Here is a 17,446-nt window from a genome sequence, read left to right as displayed (position 1 = left end):
TACCATGTGTCTGACTTCATGCTCATCACCATGTTTAACCTTCGTAACAGCCAAAAAAGATGGTGTTGCAGTCCCTATCTTATAAATAAGGAACTAACACACAGGACTGGTTCTTGCTAAATAAATGATAAGCCATTATTAATAATTACACCTTGAAAAACCTGAATTGCATCATTAGCACTTTTTAAAACCTAAAAGAAACTAAGATTATAGAGATGGGGCCACATGGGATAACAAAATACCTATGCCATCTACTCTAGAGTCAGGTGAATCCTATTTAATAATAAAAGAATCAACTCTATTGATGTTATCACTAAGATATTTCTATTTATTTATTTGGGTTTTTTTTCTTTTTTTGAGACGGAGTCTTGCTCTGTCACCCAGGCTGGAGTGTAGTGGCACAATCTCGGCTCACTGAAACCTCGACCTCCCAGGTTCAAGCAATTCTCTGCCTCAGCCTCCCAAGTAGCTGGCATTACAGGCACGCATCACCACGCCCACCTAATTTTTTTTTTGTATTTTTAGTAGAGACAGGGTTTCACCATATTGACCAGGCTAGTCTCAAACTCCTGACCTCAAGTGGTTCACCCGCCTTGGCCTCCCAAAGTGCTAGGATTACATGCATGTGCCATCACGCCCAGCCAGTTATTTCTATTTAAAAAAGAAAAGGTCTAGGCCGGGTGCGGTGGGTCATGCCTGTAATCCCAGCACTTTGGGAGGTCGAAGCAGGCAGTTCACCTGAGGTCAGGAATTCAAGACCAGCCTGGCCAACATGGTGAAACCCCATCTCTACTAAACATACAAAAATTAGCTGGGGGAGGTGGTGGGCGCCTGTAATACCAGATACTCAGGAGGCTGAGGCAGGAGAATCACTTGAACCCAGGAGGTGGAATTTGCAGTGAGCAGAGCACGCCACTGCACTCCAGCCTGGGCGATGGACCGAGGCTTCGTCTCAAAAAAAAGAAAGGTCTAAAAGGAAACATGGAAAATAAAAAGTTATAAAAATGTTGGGATTGTAGGTTATTATCTTTTAAAAAACAAAAGCAATTATATCAGTGTTATGTGGAAAATAAAAACAAACAAAAGCATTAATTCTCATGTTTGTGCAGCAAATAAAAAGCAAGAGAATTATTACACTTACTACACGAAGGTCTTCAATACGTTTTTCAAGAAGTACAGGTAGACCCTCTGGGAGTGTAGGTACCACTTTGGGCATAACCTGAGAAGTGTAGGTTGGCTGGGTGGTGGTTCCATTTTCACCCCCCGATTCAGATAGGGGGCTACCGTCAGAAGCAGCATCCAGTAATCTGTCGAAGTCGAAATCATCTAGCATCTCTAGGGCATTTTCAGCTTCCTGAAACAGCTCATGTTCATTTGTGCTAACAAAAATAGGAAGGTCTGGATCAGTGCTGCTCAGATTTAAGTCCGGGACATCATTCCCCAGTGCTGCAGCAGCACATGGGGGTTTATTTAGAGAGGGGGTTGACAAGGTCACTGGGACTTTGGGGTTAGACTCCTTCTTTAATGCATCCTTCTCTTTCTGGAATTTTCTGATCATGGCAGCCAGAGAAAGAGAATCTTTATAACGTTTCTTCTTTTTTTCAGACTTGTGTGAATTTAGAGCCACAACTCTGTGAAGAAAAAAATGATCAGTTAGGCTATGTGTGATTTTAAAGTGTCATATAAATAAGCAGGCACAGAAGCTATGTGTGATTTTAAAGTGTCATATAAATAAGCAGGCACAGAATTAAAATAATCATTTGACAGGTGACAGAGCAGTTTTCTTAATTTCTTATTAACTTATACCATTACAATAGCATCTTCTTCAGAATAATCTGGAATGTCACCCATGAAAGGCAAATAGGTAAATGGCCATTATAGGGAAGAAAATGTGGAAACAGCTCAGTTTAGCTATTACTTCCTCCTAGAAATCTTTTCTAAATCTTATAGCTTAAATGCTTCTATGTGCACTACAGAACCTAAAAGGTTATTAGCATCTTGAAGGCAGCCCCATGTTTCAGTCACTGTTATACAACCCAAACCCTACATCAGTGCCTCGTATACAGCAGGGTACTTAATAAATATTAGCTGAATACATGAATAAGTTATAAAGTTGAAAAACAACACATTCAATAAAAGGGATTACTTGTAGCCTACGTTCCCAAAGAAGTCTACTTGTAAATAATGAACATTTAAGACAACCATTAGTAATACATACATTTTTTCTCCTAATTTTTTAATGACTGTAATCCCAAGTTTTAGAGGGAGAGAAATACCCCCTACATCAACCTTATGGATATTGATAACCCAAAATTCAGATGCGCCTCCACTGCTAAGTAGAGTAAGAAAATTCGGCCTCTCGCAAGTGTCTTTCCCTTAGCTCTGTGAAAAAAGCCACAGAGAAGTCAAGGCAATTGGTAATTTTTGACTACATTATACAAATATTTTGTTCTTCTGATGTAAGGCTTCTGAGAAATTCTATTTCGTTTTTAGCAGCAATATCATTAATACTAGCTATATACTGGCTGTGTGCAGTGGCTCATGCCTGTAATCCCAGCACTTTGGGAGGCTGAGGCTAGTGAATCACTTGAGCCCAGGAGTTCAAGACCAGCCTAGGTAACACAGCGAAACACCATCTGTACAAAAATATAAAAATTAGCCAGGCATAGTGGTACATGCCTATAGTCCCAGCTACTCAGGTAGTTGAGGCAGGAGGATCCCTTGATCCCAGGAGGTTGAGGCTGCAGTGAGCCATGATTGTGCCAGAAGACCCTGTCTCAAGGAGGGAAAAAAAAAAAGAACAGCTATATACAATCAATGAAAATTTTGGCTGCGTGCAGTGGGTGGCTCACGTCTGTAATCCCAGCACTTTGGGAGGCTGAGGGAGGCGGAATACCTGAAGTCAGGAGTTTGAGACCAGCCTGGCCAACATAGTGAAACCCTCATGTTTCACTACTAAAATATTCTCTACTAAAAATAGAAAAATTAGCTGGGTGTGATGGCATACACCTGTAATCCCAGCTACTTGGGAGACTGAGGCACAAGAATCGCTTGAACCCAGCAGACAGAAGTTGCGGTGAGCCTAGATTGGGCCACTGTATTCCAGCCTGGGTGACAGAATGAGAATCTGTCTCTAATCAATCAATCAATCAATCAATCAAATAAAAATTTTAAATATTAGAACAACCATAAATTGTTCCCATATAGGCTACTGCTAATCCTCATTCCCCAGGCATCTTAGTTTTAGTACCAAAAGATTAGAACAGTTTTTTCAATGTTTATAACATCTTTTCAAACTGGTTCTTGTTGGTAAAAGTTATAATGAGCAAAATACTTAATGAACCAATCTATAAATTTCATCTAAAACACTCAGTCTCTAAGATTACAAGGCCTTCTACTTATGAACAAATACTACAGTAGTATTAAATATAAGTCACTAATATTTGTCAATAACGTACTAAATTAGACTCAGCTAAGTTGAATTAGTTAATGGCAAGATATCTTTCTAAAGGGAGAGACAGTTATACTGTGACACCAGTTCCCTTCTTAGGTTTAACCGAACGTACCCCAGTTGTTTGGGTACTTTTTTCCTTGGCTTCTTCTCCTTTTCCCCTTCCTCTTTCCGCTTCCGCTTCTTCATCTCAATATCATCTTCTTTTATTTTGGGGACCTGCAAAATGGTAAAAGAATGATCATTTATGAAAGTATCAATGCTTTACTCTTTGATGTTAGCAATCCAGCATTAGCAGTGGTTTTTCTCAAATGTCAGTGTGCATTACAATCACTTGTTATAAATGCAGATCCTTGGGGTTCAAGAGCACTCTCACCTCCGGTTTCGATTCAGTTATCTGGGTTAGGACCTCATAATTTGCATTTTAAACAAGCATTCTGGTGATTCCGGTATAAGTCAGTCTTTGGACCACACTTCAAGAAACATTTATCTAAGGACACTCTATCTTTCCCAAAGACAATGTATACAAATTCTATAGAGTTTGTTACAAATGACATCTCAGGAAAGGTAACAGCTATTAGTCATTTCTATAGGAAGTCTTAACCTATCCGAGAAATATAACCTTCTCCCAGTAACAGTAAATTATTAGCCCACATTTGTAAAGAGAAGTTTTTCAAAGAAAATATAATTCTATGATGTAAATACCAATTTTCCCGTATCTACATAATTTAATTTTAAAGCATGTAACTATATATCCATGACACAATGGTTTGTATTTTACTTTTCCTTACATTCACACTTGTGACACAAGTAACATTAAAAAAAATCCTAATAACTGAACATTCTCATTACTGTTGCAATGTTTGATAAACTCACTTTGGGTGGCTTGTGCTTTTGGTTGTCTGTAATATCATCTTCTTCAGTATCTGAAGCTTGGCGAAACTGTAGAGTGCCAGTGTTGATATAAAAGCCTCCATATTTTGTTGTTAGAGAAGCGGGAACTAATTCGTCATACTAGATTAAAAAAAAAAGTTTCAGCTATATCCTATTGTCTTTAACTCTATAAATGTCAAAGAAATTCATCCACCATGGCAGCATCTCCCTTAAATCCTAACTGCAACACAGACTGCAATGAGGATGTTTGTAAAATAAATTTAGAAAAAGTTACTATCTGGAATAAAAATTAGCTCTGATAATTTGGTATAAGAAAAAAACTTCTGAAATAATAAATTCTAAATATATCACCTGCTGAGAAAAATTTAAGGATCACTGCTACTATTCCTTTTTTTTTTTTTTCCCACTGCTACTATTCTTAATGACAAATGGTTCTGATGAGAAATCAAGTTTAAAAAGATGACTAAGTGTCCAGATAAGGAGTAAATTTCATTTCCTACCATAAGGAGATTTTATAAAGAATAACAAAACTGGCTGGGCACGGTAGCTGGAGCCTATAATCCCAGCACTTTGGGAGGTGGAGGGAGGCGGATCACCTGGGGTCACGAGTTCAAGACCAGCCTGGCCAACATGGTGAAACCCCGTCTCTACTAAAAATACCAAAAAGTAGCCGGGCGTACGCCTGTAATCCCAGCGACTTAGAAGGCTGAGACAGGAGAATCCCTTGAACCTGGGAGGTGGAGGTTGCAGTGTGCCAAGATTGCACCATTGCACAACAAGAGCAAAACTCAGTCTAAAAAAACAAAAAAACAACACAACATTTTATTTAACAGAAACTTTTTTCTTCCTGTCTTGGCCATATGCTTTTAAGTGGAGAAAATTTTAAAAACATTTAATTTAGGCCGGGCATGTTGGCTCACGCCTGTAATCCCAGCACTTTGGGAGGCCAAGGCGGGCGGATCATGAGGTCAGGAGTTCAAGACCAGCCTGGCCAACATAGTGAAATCCCATCTCTACTAAAAATACAAAAAGAAAATTAGCCGGTGGGGTGGGGGTGCCTGTAGTCCCAGCTACTTGGGAGGCTGAGGCAGGAGAATTGCTTGAACCCGGGAGGTGGAGGTTGCAGTGAGCCGAGATCATACCACTGCACTCCAGACTGGGTGACACAGTGAGACTGTGTCTCAGAAATAAAAAGAGAAAGAAAGAAAAACAGCAAATACATTTTAGAAAAAGAATAGCACATATTTTAAAAGAAGAATAGCACAGAAAAACAACTGCCCTGTTCAGAAAGCACATACTTGAGGACCTAGAATGAGGAGGCACTTTGCTTGGAGAAAGGAACTCAATTTGTTTAAATCACACTTATGTCCCCAAAGGCTGGATCTTAAGGTTTACCATTACCTCACCTGATAAAGATGGGTAAAAAGCAAACATTAAGTGAAGAACAACTTAACTAATGAAAGTGTTCAAAGTAGGAAATAAAAAAGGAACTTATCTGATTGCAGAAAGATATCTGTTACCTGGGATCTCCAGACCTCTACTTCCGAGGTTCTTGACATTATCTAACTAGTCTTTAAGAAAGTCAGATTTTTAGGGAAACTTCTTTGCCATGGGCAAGGAATATACATACTCTATTAGTTACTGTAAGAATATTAAGGCTAACTACAAAAGCTGTAACTTTAACCTGTATCCTTTTCAATTATATGGAGAATGGAAAAAGGAAGAGGGTCCAGTTCAATTACACTGAATTAAAAAGAAATAAAATGATTGAAGAAAGGTAAAAGAAAAAAATGAACTACCTTCTTATTGCTCTACTTGATACACTACTAGAAAAATCTACTACAAAGAGCTACACTACTATAAAGATCTTGAAGAAAAGGGGCAGGACCATCTGCAAATAAAGAAGTGATGTGAGGAGTGAAGGATTAAAAGTGAAAAGACTGTAATAATTCTGAAAACTAACTGTGACAAGATAAAAACACCTGTACTCTTTGCCTACATTGTTCTGTACCATGTTTTATAATTTTCAATACTTCTTCATATAAATTATTTCATTTGGTCCTCATGATACCCTTGTGAGGTAAAAAAGGCAAATATTACTCCCACTTTAAAAGTGAAAGCCGGGTAAGTACCTTACCAAAGCAATTCTATACACGTTTATGGCAAAGTCAGTGGCTGCCTCCAACCCATCTACTATATCAAGCAGCTTCACGTGGGAGTGAAACATGTTCATCCCCAGGTATCCAGGGCAATTCTGATGTGCTCAAAGTCTGTTTTCTTATGCAGTATTCTGCTGAGCTTTTCCTATCCGAACACTCTTCAGGGGAATACACTCTTTATGAATACTTAGTTTAGCCATTTCAGTAGAATGTATTAAGAGGTAACACACTGAACTTAAGAATTCAAAGTCGGCCGGGCGCGGTGGCTCAAGCCTGTAATCCCAGCACTTTGGGAGGCCGAGACGGGTGGATCACAAGGTCAGGAGATCGAGACCGTCCTGGCTAACCCGGTGAAACCCTGTCTCTACTAAAAAATACAAAAAACTAGCCGGGCGAGGTGGCGGGCGCCTGTAGTCCCAGCTACTCAGGAGGCTGAGGTAGGAGAATGGCGTAAACCCGGGAGGCGGAGCTTGCAGTGAGCTGAGATCCGGCCACTGCACTCCAGCCTGGGCGACAGAGCAAGACTCCATCTCAAAAAAAAAAAAAAAAAAAAAGAATTCAAAGTCCTGGATTTCGATTCCTTGCCTATGACTAGCTACTATGACCCAGGGAAAATCACTTAACATCAATTTTGGACGGTTATAAAACAGGGACAATATTACTTCACAAAGTTCTAGTGAAATTTAAAAGAGATTATCTAAATAAATAAAGTGTGATTCATGCCTGGTATCATTAATAATAAATAAAACATTTTCTTTCAGCTCTTTTACAATTTGGTAGCATAAATATGAGACTAAAAATAATCTTCAAAAGCATTTATTTTCAGGTATTTATTTTTAGTAATTAGTGCATGATTCAGAATATATCAAAAATATGCCAACGCGGAAAGCTTATTGACAATACGATAAATAAAAAGAACAAGAATCATTTGGTTCGACCATAGTTGTTTTATGTCTGAATTATCTCATGAAAAAAAACAATATGTCAAGGGCAAAGATACTAAGTTATTTTGTAAGTCAAGCAACCTGCATTTCAGTTCAATTTCTTCTTATAAAACAGGAACCTATCTTGTTCAGAAACTAGTTGTATGACTAAACAATTTGTATCTACAAAATTTATCCTAACTTATTAATTAACAGTAGCTTTCAACTTTTCTTCACCACAATCCAAGTGGAAAATACATTACCCATCAAAATCTAGCACACACATACACACACAATAAAAACCGTATAGTCTACCAATGACGTACTAATTCCGATTCTATTTGAGTTCATTTTCTTTAAAAATACCAGTCATGTCCTTTAAGTTGATGTATAATCCAATTATGGGTTACAAAAGTCAGCATGAAAATATCCTAAATGCTACAAAAGGAGATATTGAAAATGCTATTTATAAAAGTTACATACTATATGATTTTCTCTATAAGACATTCTGGAAAAGGTAAAACTATGAAGACAGTTAAGACCAGTAGTTGCCAGTGATTAGGAGGGAAGGAGGAATAAATAGGCAGAGCACAGAAGATATTGAGGGAAGTGATACTATACTTCTGTGTGATACTACCATCGTAGATACATGTCATTATTCATTTGTCCAAACCCACAAAATATACAACCCCAAGAATGAACCCTAATGTGAACTATGGACTTTGGTGACAATGATGTGTCACAATTCGGGCTCATCAACTATAACAAATGTACTACTGTGGTACAGGATGCTGAGAGCGGGGAAGGTAGTGTATGCATGGGGGCAAGGTGTTCATGGAAGCTCTGTACTTTCTGCTCAGTTTTGCTGTGACTCTAAAACTGCTCTAAGAAAATAAAGTTTATTAATTAAAAAAAGCTATTTAAGTGTGAGTACATGTGATGCCCATTTATATATGGCTAAGTTCCTTCTTGGGTTATTTAGAATTCAAAATGTACACATAATATTAACACTTCTACTGATGCTTTGCACTTGCTTCACGTTCTTCAGCTAGTTGACATTCATTACCTTATTTAAGGCTCAATAATTCTGTGAGGTAAGCAAGTCACAGCAGAGAAAACTGGGCAGTGCTGAAAGACTTGCTCCTGGCTACACAGCAAATTAGAAACTGAATTAAGATAATAATCTAGACTTCTTCACTGCGTTACAAATCAAGGTCAAGACTCTGGAAAAACATTCCATGCCCTGATTTATTGGTTGACAATCTTTTTTGTAATACAAAGCCCACTTTACTCCAAAGGGCGCTGGCAATATATTACTTCTACAGACCAGGCTGCCTAGTATGGTAAATAAGATCATGTCAGGACACCAGAAGCAACTTAGGAGTTTGACAGAGTATCCAATGTGCCTCAGGTTGGAGTCCTTACTGTCATTCTACTAACTTTATAAGTTCTGTCATCAACTTTATAAGCAAGCAGTGTAGCAACAGGAAAAAAGACATACTATATAATTTGTGGGGAGTGTAATAGTCACCTAGCATCACTTTCTGTATATCCTTAATTACTGCACATCGCAGAGGATATCATAATCCCAGGGATTAGATTACTCTAGTATATAAACAAGAATGGAAGAACATACACGTTCTCTACTGCAAAACATGACTTGCTGTCTTTCATTTGCTATGTGATCAAGGGGCTGCTACAGTCCTTAAATGCTCTCCTAAATTCCTCTTCCTTTTATAAGAGAAAGGGGATTCCAGGGGAAAAGCTGTAGGGCTCAATCAAAACAGACTGGTGATAAAGACTGGCATTCAATATACCATCCTGGTAATAAGGCATGGCAGCAATAAAGAATTAAATAGGTATTTGAGATGTCTGCCAGATTAATTTCAACCTAGTAGCACCAATATTTAAGACTGCATGGCTCTCATGTTGGAAGTCATTTTGAAACACACCTGCCCAAGTTTGGGAATATCAGTAAAAATCAAGATGCAAATATATGCCCTTTGACCAATAAATTCCACTGTTAGAAATTTACCCTACCCATATAAATGCACTCTCCAAATACCCTTCATACACATTTCCTTAAGTAGATAAAAGCATCCAGATGCTCAATTATTTGTATGTACATAAAACCAGAAACAATTTAGATGTACATCAAACAGGACTAGACAAATACACTATGTTCTTTAGGTACATTCGCTAACAGCCATTAGGATTATATCCATGTACTAATATGTATCACTGAAATTCTGAAATTTCTGGACAACTACACAAGAAGATTTTTAGTATTTACCTCTCAGGAGTGGGACCTTTGTGTACTTTACCTTCTACTTCATAATCACCTTGTACTTTATTGTTGTTTTACCATAAGCATGTTAATCTTATATTAAAAAAAAAAAAAAAAAAAAAAACCACTAAAATCTCTGTAGGCCTCACCTCCAGAAATCCTAATTCCTTAAGTCTGAGCTAAGATAAGTGTACTAATATTCTCATCCTTGATTGAGAATCATTAGCTTAACATAATGTTTTTCAGCATTTGATTTTCCTTTTTCCTTTTTAAAAACTTATTTTTGTTCTCAGTTTGAGCAAGGGGTGATGATGCAGTCAACGCTATAATTAGACATCTGAAAATGAGCAACTATTAGAGAATCCCAAGAGGTTCTTTCAGTAACTGGAAAGGAGCAGAGCATATGAAAATAAAGACATTGTACAGAGTCAGCAACCATGAGATTCACTGACCAAATCTAGCCCACCAGCTTGCAAGCTAGAAATGGATTTTACATTTTAAAAATTATTGGAAAAAAAAAACAAAAGAAATTAATATTTCATGACACATGAAAATGATATGAAATTTAAATTTCCCAGACCATAAGTCAAGTTTCACTGTAATGCAGCCACACTATTCTTTAGGTATTATCTATGGCTGCTCTCATGCTACAATGGTAAACTTGTGTAATTGTAACGGAAACCATAGGGTTCACAAAGTCTAAAATACTTATGTAGCCTTTTACAGAAAAAAGTTTCATAAAACTTGGTCTATTTTAATAGTGTAATAACTCACCATAGACAAACCCGAAATTACAAAATTCTCAATCTGCAGTATTCTTTAAAAAAAAAAAGGTAAAAAAATCTTTAAGTAGTGAACATGGCTTTTAAAAGCACAAATAAAAACATTCACTGCACTATTTAAGTTACTTTACCCTTGACTTCTACTATCCCATACAAACAATGAATCAGCTGCTATATTAAAGATACATTACTCACAGCCTCTGAGTTATCAATAAATGGATCTGTCTCATCATAGCCAAAGCCTATATCAATTAAATCTTGTAGCCGATCCTTCCGGTGTTTACGGGGTTTCCCACCCTGCAAAGAACAGACATGTTAGACTGATTCGGTACTCATGCTGTTTTCATCAAGTTTAAAAAGACCTGTTAGAAGAATTCAATTAATCTTTGTAGACAATCCCCCTCTCCAGGAGGTTTAAGACCTCCCACACCTTGAGTGCAAGTTGCACTTAGTGACTTGTTCCAACGAGTATGAAAAGGGGCAGGACAGAGGAACTTCACAGTAGAAACCCTGGCCAACACTCCCTCACTAGGTGGTCACAGTCAGCATCAACAGGGACACATCATACTGACCGCACACATCCACGATCTGTGACAAAAACTGCACTTCGTCACCTCTGTGACCTTCTCAATAACCTATAACTCCAGCCTAACCCTGAGAAAACCATCAGACAAAACCAAATTCATGGACATTCTATGAAATGAGTTACCAGTGTTCTTCAAAGTTATCAAAATCATCAAAAACAAGGAAAATGTGAAAAACTGCCACAGTATAGATGAACCTAAGGGGAAATAATGACTAAGTGTAATATGGTAACCTGGCTGATTCAGGAACTGAAAAAAGACACTAGGGGAAAACTAGTAAAATCCAAATAAAATGTGGAGTTGAATGGTAGTGTGCCAATGTTGGCTCCTTAGCTGTAACAAATGTATAAATTGCAAGATGTCAACAACACTGCAAGATGTCAACACTGCAAGATGTCAACACTGCAAGATGTCAACAACAGGGGAAAGTGGGTGAATGCTGTGTGGGAACTCTCTGTATTGTCTTTGCAACTTTCCTGTAAACCTAAAATTATGCTTAAAATTATTATTATTATTATTATTTTTAAAGACAGGGTCTTGATCTATTGCCCATGCTGCAGTGCAGTGGCATGATCATGGCTCACTGCATGTTTGTTTTCTGAGATAGGGTCTCACTCTGTCACCCAGGCTGGAGTGCAGTGGCATGATCATGGCTCACTGCAGCCTCAACCTCCTCAGTTCAAGTGAACCTCCTGCCTCAGCCTCCTGCGTAAGTGGGACTACAGGTGCATGCCATAAAGCCCTGCTAATTTTTAATTTTTTTTTGAAGTGCTGGGATTATAGGTGTGAGACACTAGGTCCAGCCTAAAAGTATTTGTTTTAATAATTAGAATTATACACACAGACATACAAGAAAATGAAAAATGAGTGCATGTAAAAATTGAAATGAGTATGTGAAATCTGAGTTAAGATCTATTATCTAGTTAACTGCATTACGCCAATGTCAATTTCCTAGTTTGGATAACTGTAGATATGTAAGATATTACTACTGGGAGAAGCTGGGTTCAAGGGGCACATGGGATTTCTCTGTAGTATATTTGCAACTTTTTGAGTCTATAATTCTTTTTTCTTTTTTTTGATACAGGGTCTGGGCCAGACACAGTGCCTCATGCCTGTAATCCCAGCACTTTGGGAAGTCAAGACAGGGGGATCACTTGAGGCCAGGACTTTGAGACCAGCCTGGCCAAAATGGCTGAACCCCATCTATACTAAATATACAAAAATTAGTCAGGTGTGGTGGCATGCCCCTGTAATCACAGCTACTTGGGTGGCTGAGGCTCAAGAATCGCTTGAACTGGGGAGGCGGACGTTGGAGTGAACTGAGATGGCACCACTGCACTTCACCCTGGACAACAAAGCAAGACTGTCTCCAAAAGAAAAAAAATGACACAGGGTCTGGCTCTGTAGCCCAGACTACAGTGCCATGGTATGGTTATAGCTCACCTTGATCCCCTGGGCTCAAGCGATCCTCCTGCCTCATACTCCCAAGTAGCCAGGACTGCAGTCACAAGCTATGGTACCCATCTTAAATTTTCTAAGCATCTTCTAAGACTTCCCTGTCCCATGATTTTTTTTGGTAGGGGAGCAGGGAAGAGGATGCTTGGAAAGAGAAGAGAAGGCCAGGTGCAGTGGCTCACACCTGTGATTTCAGCACTTTGGGAAGCCAAGGCAGGAGGATTCCAAGAGCCCAGGAGTTTGAGACTAGCCTAGGCAACATAATGAGACCTGTCTCTACAGAAAAAAAATTTTTTTTAATTAGCCAGGCATGGTGGCATGTGCCTGTGGTCCCTGCTACTTGAGAGGCTGAGGCAGGAGGAACCCAGAAGTTGAGGCTACAGTGACCCAAGTTCATGCCACTGCACTCCATCCTGGGTGACAGAGCGAGACCCTATCTCAAAAAACAAAAGCAAAAACAAAATCAAGAAAACAATGAGTGCAAAGGATTCTGCCAACCAACATGCCACCACTAAGCCACAGTGAGCCTCATAGAGAGCATGAGATGCAAGATGTAAATCTCTAGTCACCTCCTTTGGTTTCCGCTCTCAAACCGCACACCTCTCAATGAAAAGTGTGATTCTAATGCTTCAAGATGAGTAAGTTGTATGTAACATGGCCCTTAAATAAAAGCAAATTGCTTCGCCTTGTTTCAACGCAAAGAAACAGTGATCTGTTCCAGTGCTTGAGGGAAAAAAGTTATGCCAGACTTATGAAAGACATCTCCAACATGGTGTCATCACTTTACAAGTAACTTGCAAAGGCAATTCTGACTAGCTACTATTACATAGTGATGCTAAAAAAAACCTAACTCCCATATAAGCTGTGACTCCACTGTACGCTTTTCGGCGGACAAAACAACGCGATTACTACACCATCATCACCAAGAAAGACATTGTGGTGTGAAATATAAGTAATGGCTCCCATATTTTTAGATTTTACAAGTTAGGTAAAAGTTTCAAGTACAATTCTAGGAACCAACATAGGGTGGCAACATCTTGCTAAATAAGGCCACTGAGGGTATAATCCCAGAACAATGACAATCCTCAAGAAATACCAGCTGGCAACCTTAAACAACATGCATACATATATATATATGTGTGTGTGTGTGTGTATATACACACACAGGTGTAATACATACATATACACATATATACATACAACATACCCGTGTGCTCAGATGCAAAATACATATTAGATTGTCCTTATTTTTCCCATTTGGGCAGGTCTGCAGACTGAGACCTTTACATTATGTTATAGAATTATGGTGAGAATCAGCATTCAGGAAAGGGAAAGAGAGAGGTTGGTAGGAGATAGTCTATTGAGAAAAAGTTACACACAAGCAGTTAAGGACATGAGGGATGATTTCGCCCTAAAATGAGACAGAGAGGAAGAGACCTAAGAAATATATAAAAATCCACAGACAAAACTAATGAAGAGGCCTAGTCCTGCCACATACGAAATATTTTTAACGTTATGGGAGTTAAAATAGATGAGGCAGGAATATAAGAATAAAAAGATGGCCAGGTGCGGTGGCTCACGCCTGTAATCCCAGCACTTTGGGAGGCCCAGGCAGGTGGATCACAAGGTCAGGAGATCGAGACCATCCTGGCTAACACAGTGAAACCCTGTCTCTACTAAAAATACAAAAAATTAGCCAGGTGTGGTGGCGGGCGTCTGTAGTCCCGGTTACTTGGGAGGCTGAGGCAGGAGAATGGCCTGAACCCAGGAGGCAGAGCTTCGCGCCACTGCACTCCAGCCTGGGCAACAGAACGAGACTCCATCTCAAAAAAAAAAAAAAAAAAAAAGAATAAAAAGATTAATGAACAGCATTTTTCAGAAACCTACCCTAGCATATAACAATTAAAGATGAAAAAGGCAGCATTACAACTCAATGGAAAATGATCAATAAATAAATGAGATTACAGTAAGTTATCGATTTCTTCTATCAAATTATAAATCTTTAAATTCTGAAAAGATGGAGAATAGAACTGCTCAAACACTGCTGATAAAGAGTGTACCAATAAAACCCTTTTCGAAAGCAATCTGAAAGCATCTGCCAAGAGACTTTGCAATACTCTTACATTTTCTTCTTCTGCTTTTTCTATGATTTCCAAATTTCCTATGAAGTATTACTGTTACAATAGAAATATGCTAAAATAATTTTAAAAACTCTTCATCTTATTTCACCCAGTGATTCTATATAGCTTATTTCAAACCATTACTTAGAGTCAAAAATATCTGTTAAGAACTTACGCCATAGAAAGCAATATGTTAAAATACCAGAAAGAATTTAAGTATGAAATGTCCTTGTCTTCTGGTAACTTAAAACAAGATAATCTATTAAACAAACTTACTGAGCACTTATACCATGTGCCAGCCTTCATGGATTTTATAGTTATACACAAGCAGTTAAGTACAGAGAGGGGAAGAGAAAGATTAAACAAACAACTACAGTAGTTATAAATGGTAGAAAGGAAAAAGGTTGAAAGGAGATCTTTTCAACAGAGGACCTAATCAAGGCTTCTTCCTAAGATAATCATACTCAGACAAGGACAAGTGGAGTTAAGCACTTGCGGAAGCCACCGAAGGCATCGGCACAAGGAAGCAACTGACAAGATCAGTGTTTAATAAAATCACTCTGACTACTGGTATGGGGAACTAACACAATTGGGGAATAAAACAGCTAGAAAGAAAAAAAATGCTCAGATTTGCAAGAAATTCACAAGTTACTGGGGGCATAAAATATATATTTAAATACCAAGCTACCATTCACTGAATGCTAACCTTGCATCAGATCCTACACTAAGTACAACTATCTATTAGTTCACATTTGACAAATGAGAAAAACGAAGGCTCGGAAAGGACAAGTAACTTATCTAAGGTCACACAGAAAGTAGGCAAGCCAATCTTCAAACTCATGACTGCCTAACTCCAACAGGCCATTCTTTTAAAAATTCTATATGAGAAGTTATAGAACCTATAGGGTCATTTTTTAAGTTGAAAACACCTTAAACTCTAATAAAGCAAAACTGAAATTAGTGTTCCCACTGTCATCTGTCTCCAAATTAGCTTCTCCCACTTGACATTCCTATTTTGTTCATCCTATTTTTTCTGCCTTAAAACCATCATTGGCTAAAATTAAGAGTGATGACATCAAATGCTAACATGGACATGGAGCAATTGGTTCTCTCATACATCACTAGCAAGAATGCAAAATTATGTGGCTACTTTGGAAAATGCTTTGGTAGTTTCTTTTTTTTCTTTTAATGCCCTCTCTCAGCGAATCAGGTAGTTTCTTATTAAGCATACAGTTACCATTGGACCTAACAACCCCACTCTTACATGCGCCCAAGAGAAATGAAAATGTGTATTCACACACAGAGACTTGTACTCTCATGTTTACAGCAGCTTGATTCATGGCAGCCAAAAACTGGAAACAACCTGACGGTCATCATCTGATGGATGGATAAACAACTGTGGTACATAATCCACAGTAGGAATACAGTGGATTACTGCTCGGCAATAAAAAGGGACACAGGCAAAACATGGAGGAATTTCAAAAGTACTATGCTAAGTGAAAGTGCCCAGATGCAGAAGACATGAGATTCCATTTACAGGAAACCCTAGAAAAGGCAAACAAACAAACACCAAAAAAGTCTAGAGTCACAGGAACCAGATCAGAGGATGCCAGGGGCTAAGTCTGGAGGGACAGATCTGTTTATAAAGGGAATTTTCTGGGGTGACGCAATTGTTCTGTATCATTATTGTAGTAATGGTTACAGGATTGTATGCATCTGTTAAAATCCATCAAACTGTACACTTAAAATGGATGAATTAAATTTATTTAAATTATACCTCAATAATGCTATTTCAAAACTCTCATAATTTCTGCTTCCAAGTATCTCTCCCCACAAATCTTTGTTGCCATGATTAACCACATCTACAGTTTCCTTTCCATTCTGTCAATGCTAGAATGCTGGCCTTTGTTTTTCACTTAAACATAATGAATGTCTTAATTAGCCTCTCTTCCCTCAAATTGTTTTTGTTTTTTTTTGAGATGGAGTCTCGCTCTGTCCCCCAGGCTGGAGTGCAGTGGCTGGATCTCAGCTCACTGCAAGCTCCGCCTCCCGGGTTTATGCCATTCTCCTGCCTCAGCCTCCCAAGTAGCTGGGACTACAGGCGCCCACCACCTCGCCCGGCTAGTTTTTTGTATTTTTTAGTAGAGACGGGGTTTCCCCGTGTTAGCCAGGATGGTCTCGATCTCCTGACCTCATGATCCGCCCGTCTTGGCCTCCCAAAGTGCTGGGATTACAGGCTTGAGCCACCGCGCCCGGCCCTCAAATTGTTTTTGAGACGGACTCTTACTCTGTTGCCGCCCCGGCTGGAGTGCAGGGCATGATCTCAGCTCACTGCAACCTCTGCCTCCCAGGTTCAAGTGATTCTCCTGCCTCAGCCTCCCGAGTAGCTGGAACTGCAGGTGCACATTACCACACCCGGCTAATTTTTGTATTTTTAGTAGAGGTAAGGTTTCACCATGTTGGCCAGGCTGGTCTCGAACCCCTGACCTCAGGTGATCCGTCCGCCCTGGCCTCCTAAAGTGCTGGGATTACAGACGTGAGCCACCACGCCTGGCCTCTTCCCTCAAATTTATCCTGCATAATTACCACCTAATTAATATTTTGAAAACACCCTATCATTTCCCCTGCTCAAAATGCTTCAGAAGCATTCCACCTATAAGAATTGAAAACCCTTAACATGGCACCAGTTAAATGCCTTCTACATGTTGACTCAAACCACCTTTCCAACTTTTTACTTACAATTTTCCAACATGAACACTTCATCCATTCGAACTGTCTACCAACTCTCCCC

At 38.9% G+C, this 17,446-nt stretch overlaps 1 protein-coding gene across 11 annotated transcripts in view; it reads right to left on the bottom strand.

The window, feature by feature from the left end:
- The window catches only part of UBN2 (ubinuclein 2), a 98,897-nt gene that overhangs the window by 66,089 nt on the left and 15,362 nt on the right, over positions 1 to 17,446 (bottom strand). For 9 of the 11 annotated variants that reach the window (XR_006696711.2, XR_012432922.1, XM_045388278.3 and 6 more), the window contains exons 3-6: positions 10,692 to 10,793; positions 4,328 to 4,465; positions 3,567 to 3,670; positions 1,142 to 1,631 (exon numbers count right to left, since the gene is read on the bottom strand). Coding sequence is in view for 9 of the 11 variants with exons in the window: in XM_045388278.3 (XP_045244213.2) it covers positions 1,142 to 1,631; positions 3,567 to 3,670; positions 4,328 to 4,465; positions 10,692 to 10,793 (834 nt within the window). In the remaining 2 variants the exon portion in view is untranslated. The remainder of the gene's footprint in view (positions 1 to 1,141; positions 1,632 to 3,566; positions 3,671 to 4,327; positions 4,466 to 10,691; positions 10,794 to 17,446) is intronic. The other 2 variants (XM_045388275.3, XM_045388276.3) reach the window with 1 other exon arrangement.

The sequence above is a fragment of the Macaca fascicularis genome, chromosome 3 (genome assembly GCF_037993035.2).
Source record: "Macaca fascicularis isolate 582-1 chromosome 3, T2T-MFA8v1.1".
NCBI lineage: Eukaryota > Metazoa > Chordata > Mammalia > Primates > Cercopithecidae > Macaca > Macaca fascicularis.
Note: the sequence above shows the minus strand (reverse complement) of the source record. Positions and strands in the feature narration are given on the sequence as shown.